The sequence below is a fragment of the Thamnophis elegans genome, chromosome 1 (genome assembly GCF_009769535.1).
Source record: "Thamnophis elegans isolate rThaEle1 chromosome 1, rThaEle1.pri, whole genome shotgun sequence".
Classification (NCBI taxonomy): domain Eukaryota; kingdom Metazoa; phylum Chordata; class Lepidosauria; order Squamata; family Colubridae; genus Thamnophis; species Thamnophis elegans.
In genome coordinates this window covers 74,424,856-74,439,770 of record NC_045541.1, presented here as the reverse complement: position 1 = coordinate 74,439,770, position 14,915 = coordinate 74,424,856, and the positions used below count along the sequence as shown (strand labels likewise).

The 14,915-nt window shown below is 36.2% G+C and overlaps 1 protein-coding gene across 1 annotated transcript in view; it reads left to right on the top strand.

The window, feature by feature from the left end:
* IGHMBP2 (immunoglobulin mu DNA binding protein 2) overlaps positions 1 to 14,915 on the top strand; it is a 67,294-nt gene that overhangs the window by 1,725 nt on the left and 50,654 nt on the right. Inside the window, exons 2-5 of the mRNA XM_032220768.1 lie at positions 1,151 to 1,320; positions 7,177 to 7,369; positions 8,006 to 8,103; positions 13,148 to 13,311. Of these exons, the coding sequence (XP_032076659.1) occupies positions 1,151 to 1,320; positions 7,177 to 7,369; positions 8,006 to 8,103; positions 13,148 to 13,311 (625 nt within the window). The remainder of the gene's footprint in view (positions 1 to 1,150; positions 1,321 to 7,176; positions 7,370 to 8,005; positions 8,104 to 13,147; positions 13,312 to 14,915) is intronic.

Genomic DNA, 14,915 nt, shown 5'->3' with positions numbered 1-14,915 from the left:
ATAGCCAAATTAAACATATACACATACATTAAAACTGTTGAAGTAAAAATTATCTGTTCCTTAAATTTGTGAGCTTTTTTTTAACTATTACTCATTTGCAGATATTAACAACTATGTAATATGTTCCTTGGGTGAAATATTCAGCTGAAAAACAAAAATAGGAGTAGAGGAATATGTGACAAAGTGGCAACTCTTTTTTACAGGCTGTTTAGATGGGCGGAGGGAATGCACAATGCCAGGTCCTTCAGCCATTTATTGTCCACAGAAGCCTTGAGTGGAATCTTTGGAGACCTCCATGTATTACCAAATTATAGCTCATAATTTGACAGAAAGGGAAATTAAATTTATGGCTAGAGAGCAATCCTGTTAATTATGTTACTTTACTTTAGGAGGAAATGAGAAAAAAAATCATATCCACATCTATTATTTTCAGGAGGGTAGCTGCAAGCATACCATTCAAAACATATATGTGGTTTTCCCCACCCCAAAATCTTCTGCATCCCTGCATCCCTGCTAAACATAGACATAAGAGTTAGAAAGTGGTTTGATTTGCTCCATGATTCATTCAAAGCCTAATGTATGCAAGATATTATGGCACAAGAAAATAAGCAGTCTTGAAATTGCAAAATGCTAAATGGCCATGAAAAATACACAAATATGAATATTGTGAAATATGGCAAGGTTTCTTCACTTATAGGTTAGGAAATTTATCTGCAATTCAAAGTTAAGCTCACACAATAAATAAGCCATAATTATGAGCTGTTGTGGCTGGCTTTATGTATTGTGCTAAGCCAAGATTAAATGTAATTGCTTAGTATGTGTGAATCTTGTTACTGACTCTGACTTTTTAAAATAGTTTTATCTAACTTGATGTCCTTCAAATGGAAATTATGAATGTTCTAGTTCAACATATTTGGAGGTTTGAGAAACTTGTTACAATGTTATGAGTCACCTAGAATTGTTTAAGATGAGTGACTATACACATCTTTTAAGTAAATGAAATAACATTATTATCTATATGGGAGATGTTTTTTGTTGTCCACCAATGTTCTCTCTGGATGGAAACAAAGAGGGCCACAATATGATTTAGCTTCTCAGGTGTATCTAGTTAACAATGACTTGGTTTTTCTCTTTGCATGATCTTTTTCAGAGCATGGCAAGAAGGAATCTCCCTGAAAGAGTTGCAGCGTAGAGGAGTTTGCTTACTGAAACTCGAATTGCATTGTCAAAAAACTGGGCTATATGGCCATCTGCTTGTAACTTTACAGCCACAAAAACGTGGCTTAGACACAGAGTTACCTTCCAATAGTTTTGGACCTGGTAAGTAAAAGTGTCAATTTTGAAAGAAAGGTTATTATAAAAGGGTAGGTGTAGCTTTAAATATTGAAAGGATAGACCTTCATGATGTGATGGTTTCTTTCTGAATCAGAGTCTTTGAATTGCAGCTGCTACACCAAACAATGAGAAAACTGGGCTTCTTTTTTATTCAGGCATGGAGTTATTAGCAGCATATATTTTGCATTCTTTTAAAAATATAATTGCCCAAGAAAAACAGGTTATTATCACAAATATATTATGAACAGAGATAAGGACTTCTCAGAATTCAAGTCAGTTTTGACAATTTACAGTAAAAGAATAAGCAATATTTTTCCCCCTGAAAATAACTACATTTACATAATTACAATTTGGGGGAGGGAAGCTTTATTGCATTTGCTATCTTTTAACTTGATTGTAATATTTCTTTGTTGTAAACCACCCAGAACTGTTGCGAATTGAATGGTAAAAAAGTTTAATAAATCCTTACTGTTACAAAAGATAAAGTAAATGAAAACACATTTCTGGGAAATGAGGGAGCAGGAGAAAGAAACTCAAAATAACCATGCCTTGATTCTGTATGGTAGAAAAGAGGAAAAATGCCACTTCTGGCTGGCTTGCTTTCAAGATTCTGTTATTTTACCCTACAACAGTAGAGTCCTTGCTATGTTTGCTTCCTGACTTGGTCTATTCTGGGGTGCAAACAAACCTGATCATTTCAGATTGAACTTGTCAAGTTGTTGTCTTTTGTCATGATGATTTTTGTGAGTACAGTGAAAGAGCATCTTGGAGATTCTCTCAAGATAGCTGATAACAGTAGTAAAATTTCCGATTTCATTTAATCTGAAATACACTCAGAAAATAAATGTGCTATGGACCTTACCCAGGTTTTTATTTTTTATGGCCCACAGTGACTGAGTTCAGAAGCCAAAAACCAAACATTATAAGGTTTATTACAGTTCATGTTAGTAACTCACTATTTCATAAGGAGACAATGTACAATATTAGTAGAAGCTCATGCTAGAATCCGATTTTCATATATTTGTAAAGTAATTTTGTCATAGTTCTGCATCCACTCACTTAAGGAAAAGGCTTATAAATTCAGTAAGATTAACTTCTGAGTAAATATTTGAATCATACTCCTTCTTTGATTTGTTTTTTTAAAAAGAGCCTTTATCTTCCTTCCTGCTTGGCTGGTCTCACATCATGTTAAGGCATGATTTGTATTAATTGCATAGATCAAACATAATTTTAATAAAATGTTAAGCCATAAATCATGGTTTACCACCACAGTGGCTGAGTTCAGAAGCCAAAAACCAAACATTATAAGGTTTATTACAGTTTATGAATCATATGACTCTAGCCTAAAAAGTGCCATTCTCTAAGAGCTTTATTAAACATCTTTCCATTATGCTGCAGTTACTGAGAATGCTATTTAGTATGTGCACAATACTGCATTAATGGACAAACACATGGACACATATACCCTTGAGCTGCCTACTGGCCAGTTCGGTAAAACAATGGGTTCTAGGCATATTTTTCAATTTGGATCGGTATTGAATCTCAAGGGTTTGGGGTTTTTTTGTTTTTTGTTTTGCTTAAAAGGGAGATTCAAGATCCTCCTGGCATTCTTTTCCCTTGCCACAGATAGTTGGATTAATTATATAATTAATTGTATGCTTGAATTAATGCTTCAGGATTGATACCTTTTGTACTGTGTATGATAGAAGTAATCAGGAAGATAACTTTTGTCTTTTTAAAATGTTGTTTAGAAATAGGATGTGTGCAGAATTAGACAAAGATGTGCTTTGAAAAGAACTTCAGGGATTTTGAAAAGCACATCTTTTGCTGAAAAGCAAAATCAGTTCAAGACAGGCTGTTACTGAGGGGCAAGTTTTCTAAACTGAAACTAGGTGCTAAAGAAACATACTCAGTTAGATTCAGAGTTGCTAGGGGGAGAAACTCCAACATTGGGTTCAGTAATGCACAATTGCATTTTTCTTGTTGTGAATAAATCAGATACATGTGGAGGGTAATGTTGTGTGAACTTACACAGGGCATTTCTTATGGCTTAAAGGAGAATAGATTCATTGAATCATGACAGCTTACATTAAAATTGTTATGATGAAAGGTGCCCCACAGCTTATATTTAAACAATTGAGCTAATCAGTTTCATTGACAGCTCAATTACTTTCCAGAACAGAATGTATTCTCACTGGTAAACAAAGTGGATACAGTTGTGTTTTTTTTTAACCTAAATGGGAATGGCATATAAGAATGTATGTTTCTTACATTTCTTATATTTATATAGAGGTATAATGTCTGTATCAGTGTTTCAGAATATTTATGGTACCTGCCAAGAAAGGCGTCTAGCATCATTCCAGGGTTTTCTGGAAAGCTTTTCGTTTTTCTGGATGATGCTAGTCCGACAGCCTAAAGTAACTGATTCTGAACTGCCCCCTAAAGCTGTGGGTTTCAATGCTCCTTTTGCTTTTACTTTTTTGAATTTTAAAAAAAGGGAGATTGCATCATCTTTTAAGCTTTGTTTAGCCAAAGAGTTCTCTTGTGTATTCAAGTTTTGACCATGGATAAAGAGCTCCCAATGGCAAAATGTGTTCTGGAGCCTGTGGATTTTGCCATTGCATTGGAGCGCTTCTGAGCTCTGTGCAGGAATTTTAGTGCCCACTGGGAATTAAAGTGAGAAACCTTGGAAAGAGTTAAAAGGAATATAAGTTAATTTTAGTGGATTCTCCTCACATGGGTAGCAATATCACTTGGTATGATTGAGAGTTTTGCCTCCTTTGTGTCTTGTGATGTTTAATAAATTATTATTATTTTACATATAGTTTATTTCAGTAACCAACTAGGAGGGGTTTTATTTTCTTAAGAATGCCTGGATTCTCTTGATGCATAATTGATGAATCCATCAGACCTGACCTACTTTCAGTCTGCATGAGGGCTATGGAAAAATCTTATCTGCTATGTTATTTTTGAGTACATTGGAACATGAAAGGTAGCAAAAGGATAGTCAAGCAAATTTAGAGTATTATACTTGCTTATTTTTCTGTACAATTCAGTCATTTTAAAATCTTATCTTTATAACTATTGCATTTTGATTGGCACTGCACAGTTTAGCATCAAAATGTTATAATCTTACACATTATTACAATTTCCACATGTCCTGTGAATTAACAGAAGACTTTAATATCCTTTATAAAACACATGCTTCATACTCTCTCTGGATTCTGTCAAATGATTCACTGTGCTATTTCTGCAACATATAAACTTTTAATATTATACATTAAACTACCTCTCCCTTAGGCATGAAAATCACTGGATGACTTTGGGCCAATTATTTCCTCTCAGTCTGACCAACCTCACACTGTTGTTATGTGGAAAATAGAAGATAGAAGCAATAGAGATGAGTGCTGCCTTGAGTTGCCCCCAGATAAATGGGTTAAAGTTAAATACATTTTTGGCAATAGGTGTTTGATTTGTATAACTTTCTATAAATAATGTTTTAATACCTGGGGTTTTGTTTTGTTGCTGGATTAAGGGTTGAGACAAAATTGAAATGCCAACAGTAAGGTGTGTTATCTCATTTCAACTTTAGGATCACCAGTGCATGGTCTAACCTACAATTTCAGCTACATTGCTACATTTCAGCTTGTTGAATATGACTTAGAATTTAGAAACCAATAACTAATTATTTTTTGATTAAGATAATCTGTTTCAGTAATATCTAAATCTATTTGATTGGGGATTCATAATTCCTATGTATTAAGTAATTTTTTAGCCTGCACAATTTTTGGAAGCCATTTATGCAATGAATTTTGTCTTTACATTTTTGTGTATCCATTTTCCCTAAAAGCCTACAGTTATAATTTCTTCCTAATAATCAAGTTCTTTATACCAAATTTTTTAAATGTTGAGTTACTTTCTAAAGGAAATGCATTTGTCCTAGATTAGCGTATATCGAGGCAAGTGTTAATATTTAGTTGTCCCATTTCCCCTTATAAAACTAAACCTCCTTTTGTATTTTTTTACTATAAAATTCAAATTGATTTCATTTAATTTGCCATCTTGTGCTTGATTTATTTGTACTCCCAGAAAATATTTTTGTAAAATAATCATTGTTAATGTCTTTCTTTATATATGTTTCGTATAGCATTATTACAGATGTATTTAAATATTTGAAATATTTACTAATTCTAGTACTTTTGATTAGAATTCTTAAACTTCCACATTCAAGGAAACTTTCTTGGTCACTCACAAGTATTTTCTTGCTAATATTAATTTATTTTTCAAATAATTTATATCAGTGTTTCTTGACCTTGGTAACTTGAAGATGGGTGGCCTTCAGCTTCCAAAAGCCCATCTTCAAGTTGCAACAGTTGAGAGTGCCTGTCCATCTGGATCTGGATCTAGGAGCCCCCTAGGATCTTAAGCTTTTTTATTCTCCACAACCTTTTGTGGGAACAAAAGGTTGTGGGATCTCCCATTTAGGTTTATGAGGATTTAGCCCATATTCTGTACAGCTGTTACTATACACAATGCAAGCTACTCGGTTATGCCATTCCTGCCTACATCTTACACCCTGCCACTTTATCTTGGACTATCTGTGAAGCCTCTTTACATAGCCTGTTAGCACTGGTCCTTTTTAGTGGGCTTCTGTGGATCTGGCGTTTAGTACTTGTTCTTCTGCTGCTATGATCAGTTTCTCAGTTCTATCTTTTAGTCCAGCCCATTCCAGTCATTGGGATTTTCCATTGTCTGCCACCTCCCCTACTGTGTCTGTCAACCGTATATCCTATTAAGGATCTTGCCTTAGCTCCCCACCTCCCCATTCCTCTCTCTCTCTTTCTCTATATATACATATGCAAATGCATATACATATACACCTATATAATTTCAAAGATAAAATACAAAATTACAGCAAAAAAGGAAAAATAAGGATTTATTTTTATATCCAAACTTCCTATTTTTTGAAGAATAGCAATATTTAAAACTCAAAAAGGAAAAAATTTGAATGTTTTAAATAATTAATTTGAAGGGGATCCTTCACTTATTCCTTATTTTGTTTCTTGGAACTGTTTTCTTTTCTATAACTTATCCTGATGATATCTTGAAATAACATCACTATTTCCTTCTCAGTTTATTTCTTGTATCTCATATTTCTTTCAGATAAGTTTGTCTTTTATGTGTGCAGTGAGAAATGTTGATACAATGTCTCTCACGGTCTTTGTATCTTCATGAAGCAAACACTCTATTTTCATAGTCAATACTCTTATCCATAGGTTTTAGATCAGGAAACAATTCATTAAGTTTTATCACTAAGTATCAATTATATCAACATTCTCAGCAGTTTCTCTAAAATCTCTGACCCTTAAGATTATTTCTTTTGCAGTACTCTGATCTTGTAAATTTGCCAAATTTATCTTGTTATTTAAAATATCTTTTTTTCCATCTTAGATTTCTTAGTTGTACTCTTATGCTAGAATCATATAATTGTCTACCTATATAAACTTTATTAGACATTTGCTTTGACATTTCTCTATATTTTGTATTAAATTTATTATGCCTGCTAAATTTTCTCTTATTGGTATCTTCTCCCATTTTAGTTTTAGGTCTTGCCTGAGTTGTCTGATCAATGATTGAATGAGAATCAATGTATTGTTTACCACAATGATGTATCTTAGATGCTTCATCTCTCTTTGTCTTTACTGTTGATTTATTCCTGTTTGTTGCTGGAGGAATGATGAGCTTCATATATTTGTGATTTCTTTGTAATGCCTTTGCTTTTATGTGAGGTACCTTTTCTGTCTTCTGATTTTATTCTTTGTCGTTGTTTATCTGCTGCAGGTGACATAGTGGGACTTTATGAAGCAGCTGGACAAAATAATCAGATCTGCACAGGAATTGTAACCCGAATAGCCTCCAATTCAATAACTATTGCAGTTGATGAGCCTCAAAGTAACCTTGTGAGTTTAGATCAGGAGAATTTGTACCGTCTGTTGAAACTTGCCAATGATGTTACATACAACAGACTCAAAAGGTAAAGAATGATTATGAAACTTTTATGTCTTAAACAAAGAATATCAAATTATTTAATAACCAGAATGCTGAAAAGAAGTAAGGGAAATGCTTAAAAAGAGTAAGGAAAATAGTTATGCGAGGTATAGCTGGGAGATACCAGTCCATTTGCTCCATTGTACCAAGATTTTGGATGATCTTCCTAGGTCCTGAAACTCAAAGATGCATAAATGTTTCTCTATTTTTTGTTCACTGGTTTATTGGCTGCTGCATTTTTGTCATACACTTTGTAGTGCATATGTTGGCAACATATGCTCATAATCTGAGCCTTTCACTTGTGAAAACGATGAAACAAGTAGGCTCCAGATGGCATGTGCCTGTTGGGTTAAGTTGGCATGTGGTTGGAAGTTTTTTTAGCCCTGAATGAAGGAGTTAGTGAAAGAGAAGTTAATTTAACTTTACAAGACTAATAATACTAAGTTCCTGGGAAGTTTTAGTATGGTTCCGAGACTACAATATGTCATTTCAACCTGATCACATAACATTTGTAATTATTTAAGATATTATTGTTTGATAATATTTCCTAAGCTCAGAAGGAGTTGTCTATAAGATGCAATAAAATAAATTAAAGATCCTTTTATTTTCTTCTCTTTGGAAGGGCTTTAAATATACTTAATCACTATGGGTCTGGTCCAGCATCTGATCTTATTGATGTGCTGTTGTGTTCTTCTGAACCTAGTGATGCCAGTGATACAAGTAAGAACTCTTTCTGCTTTTTTCTTTAATGAATGGTGAAAAATCTATGGAAATAAAGTTATTTAGTATGCATGATTTAACCCTACAACTGGTGTCCCTAAAAAGCCTTCCTCTCTTGCCCTTTGTGATTTCTTTTGAAGAAAAGATACAAATGAACCTCATTTTCTTCGTTCAGTGCCATTTTGCACTGACCTGGCATATATTAAGCAAATATAAATATTTATTTCATATAGGGTAAGCATTTATATCTGGGCAAGTATTTTTTTCTCTATCGTCTTTATAGATCTTTACAGCACAAGTACAAATGTCATTTATCAAAATAATAGTTGTTGACCAGATTCTGACATCCTACTAAGGCATAACACATGAACGCAGGGTGATTGTTGAGGCTTAGACAGCCTCAACAAGTGTGGGATAATGCATATCTTGACAATTCTCCCTATAGTTTTCCACTTTTAGTAAACATTCTAGCAAGGAACAGAAATTTGTCCATTTGTTTTGTTTTTCACCATTTAGATGTAACTTGTAATTGTTTCCTGCATTTTCCTAGTTGAACATAGTTACGTCAGGCTTTGCTCCTGTTTAGTGTTGTATTGTTCCTGAAGCATTTCATTTATTTTCATCTATGCCTTAGTCTCAGTATATACAGTACACTGCTTTTATTGCATCCAGCAAATCTTCAATCCCATATTCACAAAAAGTATTCCATAATTTGAATTTATTTATAATTTACTTTCTTTAAATCAAGTGTCTAAACTTGCTTTTAAACATTTGTATATTTCTCAATTCTGAAGAACAAAAATCTGATCTGCTCGTGTATGTCCCTTCCCCTGTGGTATAAAATCAAACCACATTTTCTAATTTTGCTTATTATCACCTCTCTCATACTCATAATCCAAACTGCAGATTATGTGCATCCAGTACTCATGCTCCGTACTGTCCATTTGTCTTTATAGATCCTGTGCAGATAACGTTCAACATTTCATAAACTGACTCTTTATTTTTTTGTTTCCATTTATCAAGAACCCAATTATGCCAGGAGTAAACACAATTCTTACTGTTAGCAAGCATAGTAATATACTTATTACTGAAATCTGTAGAGATTTTTTTCCCCCTTAACTTGAGTGAAACAATGTAAAACGACCTCAAAAATTATAGATGGCTAGATAAGTCGTCGTAAATAAATAAATGTGCAAGCCCATCTATGAGAAAAAGATCAGTCGTGTACACACACACACACACACACACACACACACGCCAACCAATAGAAATAAAGGCCAATCGATATGTCAGAAAAAAACATATAATAAAATGGGTTATTCTATTCTGAATAGAAGAGAGAAAACTTTTAGAAACTCACCTACATTTAAAAATAAGTACCCAAAAAGCTCACCATAGAGATACCTAGAATTTGGGAATCATATATAAAGACAGTTGGTAACCACCAGAGGTCAGCATTTTTCTATGAGCAGCACAGCCATAACAGTGCTATTGTCACTTTTCCCAAAATGTGCTGCTTCTGCAGAAAAAACAGACTTAGGCATCCCTGTAAAGCCAGACAAATTCTAATAATTTTTGTGCTGCTCATCTCTATTCTTGTCAGATTCTCTTTTGTATGGAGATGTCTTTTTATCCCACCTATCCTTATGATCAACTATCAGAGGAGAAGTGAGTGAGTGCTGCCTTTAAGACTCCCCTTTTCCCTTCATCATTTCCTATAATCATTTGATCACACTGAATTCCAACCAACTAGAATGTCAGATCAATCTTACATGAGTTTTTATCTGTGGTAAACGCTTGTGTAAGCAATCAAATACTTGCTGGTGCTCCTGGACTACTTTTAGTGGTTGAGTGGTTTTTCTTCTATGTTTTAAATAATTCCGGTTAAATTTTGGGAATTGCTCTATTCTGATGTATTAAGGAAAAGATTAAAAATGTGATGCTTTGATTGTGTTAACTGGGAAACAGAAACAAGAGCATGGTGTTGTACTCCTGCCCTGTTTTAGCCTTGCCATTATGTCACCATAGTAGGAGGAGATGCTGGAGTGAGCAGCCCTTTGGTCCTGTACAGCAGTTCCTACATTTCTAGAAGGGATGGCTCATAAAAGGAACAGCAAATTTTGCTGTTTGAAACTGCCTGAAGACTGTTTCCTGAAGCTTACACACAAATAAATGTGTACATATGTTACTTTCTTCAGCATTATTGTTTTTTGCTAATTGCGCGCAGGTGGACTTGGTGTTACTCAGGAGTAACTGAATTTCAGCCCCATAGCAAAAAGCAGGTCCACTTCGTTAAATACTAGTAATTACTAGCATTCAAATAATAAAATCTAAAAGAAGGGGCGCAGAAAAAGCCCAAACTAACTTGCCATAAATTATGATATACTTTGAGGTTGACAGTAACTACTGCCTCTTTTTCTGTTTTCCCTAACACTTGCAGTCTTTCCTTGAGAGAACATAAAATTGGCAGTTTATACACTGCTTATACCTTTAGTGAATTGTGAAAAATAAGAAGTCTAAATACTGGGGCAAAAATCATTGCTGTAAAGGAATGCAGAATTTGTTCTATGAATTAATCTTTGAGGTAACTTAATGTGGTAAAAAAGCTTCTGCCTTTTTAACTAAAACTATCTCATATAACTCATGTGCATCATAGATGCACTGTCCTGTTCTTGAATCTGTTCTGCAGAAAAATGCCCGATGCATTATAATTTGCTTTAGTGATTATTTATGCACCTCGGCAAATAGACACCTTATCAGCTTGCCTGACATGCTTTCCCTCATTCTGCATTTGTCAGCTGATAAATGAATCTGATCTTGTGAATAACTTAGAATGCAGTATAAAATGCCAAGTGGAGCCAAAAGCTTTTTTAGCATTCGTGATGTATAGGACTTTTGGCTTTTGAAGGTGTAGCTTAGTCATGACTAACAAACCAGAACTCATTCATGCTGTTACAAGAGCTGGAATCTTTCATTTGTACTGTTTTGCTAAGGGCTGCAATATTGCCTTATTCATCAGCAAGAAATAGAACATAAGTATGGTAAATGGAAAATGCACTAAAAGTATGTTTCCTACAGCTCATGTTAAAATAATTGAAAGTTTAAGGTGTTCAAGTATTTACAACAATTTTTAAAGGTTGGTTTTATATGTGGAAAGAGGATTTACTTAAACGTTCTTATTTTTAGGCATTAAAATAAATTTTGATTGTGCATGTGACATTTTTAACAATAAAAATATTATAAAACATAGCCAAAAAGCTTTAAATGACATGTTGCTTGGCTCAGTAGTCCCCAGTCTTTCCCGTTCTGCCAACCGGCAGCAGTGGTGGGGGAAGGGATAGTTTTGTGCGCTTTTTCTGCAGCCCAGTTCCTAATGAGCCTCAAACCGGAACCAGTCCATAGACAGGGAGTTAGGGACCCCTGGCTTGGATAATCTATAAAAAATAGTTAGAAATATAGGGTGATGATAACTTTCTAACATATTCTTTACCAATCATTACAAGACTTGCTGTTACTATGATTTTACAAACATCTGTAATTTGCTTTTTGTGTTTTTAAACAAACTTGATATTTGCATTATTTTAATAAAATCTGCCTGAGAAACAGCTTCATGGTAAAACTGTAATGCTAGCACCTCTCTACTTCTTGCAAAAGAGCCATTCCAATTCTTAGCAGTAGCAAATTTGGAGAGATAATTCTTTTCTTGCCGTTCAGAATGCAAAACCTTTTGGCATCCTAATCCAACAAAGTGGCACTACTGCCCGTTTTGATGGGCCATCTCCTATAGCTAGAGAGGAATTAAATTGCCCATTTAGTGTCTTTTGCCAGTCTGAAGTGAAAAATGCCTGTTCCAAGAGCATTTGCCAAACTAACGGTGACAACAACTCCTACTTACCAACTGCTCCCCTATATATAAAATTACTGTTTATATTTTAATTGATTTCCTCCGGATTTTGGTGAATAAATGTTCTGCTGCTTCTTCCTGCAATACTGGCATCAAACAAGCTAAAAGCCTCCTCATCTTTGCAATTGAAAAGTTGGTGGGATGAAGAGGAGGAGTTGGACAGTAATAATAATAATGGTATAATAATGATAATGGGAACAATAATATCAACATTGGCATAATATCAATTCCTGAGATACACCAAAAGAAAAAATAACATGTAACATTTTTACAGAAGTGAGGGTCTTCTGAAAGTTCCCTTTCCCCATTCCAGCTGGGGCTGCTTACTAGAGGCAGAAGTGAAATGTTACACAGGATGTTAATTGACAGTTCCATTCCCTCCCCTGCAACTATCATCAAGAAAAAAGGGTGGTCCTGAATTAAGAAATAGATATAGACATTTATGTAGTTATTTTAAAGTTTGCACAGCACTCAAAACATGAGTTTTCAGGAAAATAAGGCAGAAATTAATAGTCATCCTTGTTAGCTCTATTGTCCTAGCTGGGACCGCCCCCCTCCCAAGAGGGGGGGGGGTTAAGGGAAGCATTTTCCAACTGACCAAAGAGTATTTTCCCTGCATCCTTCCAGCAGCCACCATTGTCTGTTGGTCATTTCAAGGTAGTGCGTCTTGCTCTTCGCATGTCACTGTCTAATGAATTGTTAGCAGTTGTTCTATGAAACTCTGCTGCTCATCTAATTGCACATTAGTGTTCAAAGCTATAATTAAGGTTTTGGCTCAGCATATTGTTTAAAACATTTGTACTTTTAGGAAAGAAAAGTGTCTGTGTTTTTTCAAGGAATTTCATAGTAAGAATGTATTCTGTATGGTGGAACAGTTAAGGCAACGGGCTGTTAAAGCTAATTAATCTTCTGTTATTCTTTCAAAGGCTGAAAATATTTGCAGTAAAACAGAAACTTTCTTGAGAGATGCCATGCCTCAGTGGGAGCTTAGAATTGTTCTTAGTAATTATCAGGATGCTTCCTTTGCTGAGAATCTGGTCAATGTCCAAAAACAGCCTTTTCTTATTTGTGTTGTACCTCCTTTCTCGCAAATGTTCTTGGTGAGACTGAGATCTGAACAAATGTTCCTGCCACTTACAGAGCTTTTGAAGTTCTACAATGAATCCCTGGATGCCTCTCAGAAAGAGGCTGTTTGCTTTTCACTGGCACAGAAGGAACTTGCTATCATCCATGGACCACCTGGAACTGGCAAGACGACAACTGTGGTGGAGATAATACTCCAAGCTGTGGAGCAAGGCTTGAAAGTGAGTGAATGAATACATTTTCTGAGGAGATGCCTATTTCCAGGTCAGAGTGATTTAGCTCAGAAACGTAGGTCCCTGAGACCATTCTATTCTGGGCAAGAATGGAAGGTGAACCTTGCCATTCAAAATGATGCACATTTCAGCTTTGGTTAAAGCAGGAGGTGGGAGGTAGCTGGCTGAGTGAGGGGTATTGCCTACAGTTCTTAATAGACCTGCAGCCTCTTTCATGCTTATAGCATCTTCTCAGTGTTTTAAGTCCAGTATGGCAGGTGAATTGGAAATGATCATAATACATACACGGTCACAATACATACAGATGGTAATCATGCTTTTCTCAGAGTATTAGAATAGAATACAGCTGGAAGGAACCTTGGAGGTCTTCTAGTCCAGCTGTCAAACTCGCAGCCGACGGGCCAGATGCATCACACGCTGGTCACGCCCACTCATTTTAGCGAAGGGGGAGTTGCAGTATGTCACATGACGACAACATGTTGTTGTGAGTTTGATACACCATTTCAGATAAGTGACCGTCTAGTCTCTTCTTAAAAATCTCATGATGGAATGCGCACGATTTCTGAAGGCATGTTCAAGAAATGGCATATGTATAACATTTGCAGAGTAGGTGTGTGTGAGAGAGACAAAGAGAGACAGAAATGGGTTTGGGCCAATGTTCTTTGGGAAAACATTCTTACTAAACAGCAGTCTGCCTTCGCTGGACGGCTTGGATCTCTCGCTGACTCTCCATGAAAGCACCGAGATAGAAACAGCCCTCCTGTGCGACATTGGCAGTAGGGAGATGGGGGAGGGGTGCCTCGCCCTCTCCTGGGGAGCCCTGTCTGGGGAAGAACCCCCCTCCTCCGGCCTCAGGACCATCGGGTCAGGACTCAGGAGGTTTCTCCGACGGGTCTCCCCCCCCTCCTCTGCCCCCGACCGACTTCCTTTTCTGGGCTTTTTGCAAATGAGGACCGGACACAGCCGAATCTCTCTCTGTGTGTATGTGTGTGTGTGAGCGCGGGTTGCCCACTCCAGTTCCGCCCTCCGTAGATTTGAACCTGGGAGGAACTGGTTTGGGCAACCCGAGAGCTCCGCCTGACGCCCGAAGGGCTTTGCACGAAGAAACGCGGCTTGAGGCGCAAGGACGGTCCTGGGTGTGGGGCGCAGGCCCCTAAAAGCCTCTCTTTGGTTCCCTCCTCCAATGTTCCCTCTAATTTTTTTTCAGTGTGAGCGGAAAAGTATAGTGTTTGAGCAGCACATTTTCATACCTGAGCACCTGGATTTTTTTCACAGATGTCACCCAAGACAACGAAATCAGTGTTATTTGAAACTCAATTCTACCATGTAAATATCCATTAAGTAAAGAAATCTCCCTATACAGGTAGTCCTCAATCTACGACCATTTTTTTTTTGAGTCATTTTATTAAGACTTATAGGCCGCCCTTCTCCCTGAGGGGACTCAGGGCGGCTTACAATCATAAGGGAAGGGTGTGCAGCGACAAGGGACAAACAATAAGTGACCAAAAATAAAATAGTAAAACCACAACATGCATTCAACAGTCAGCACTCGGGCGGGTAAATTGGAACCTATCCCCAGGCCTGCTGGGAGA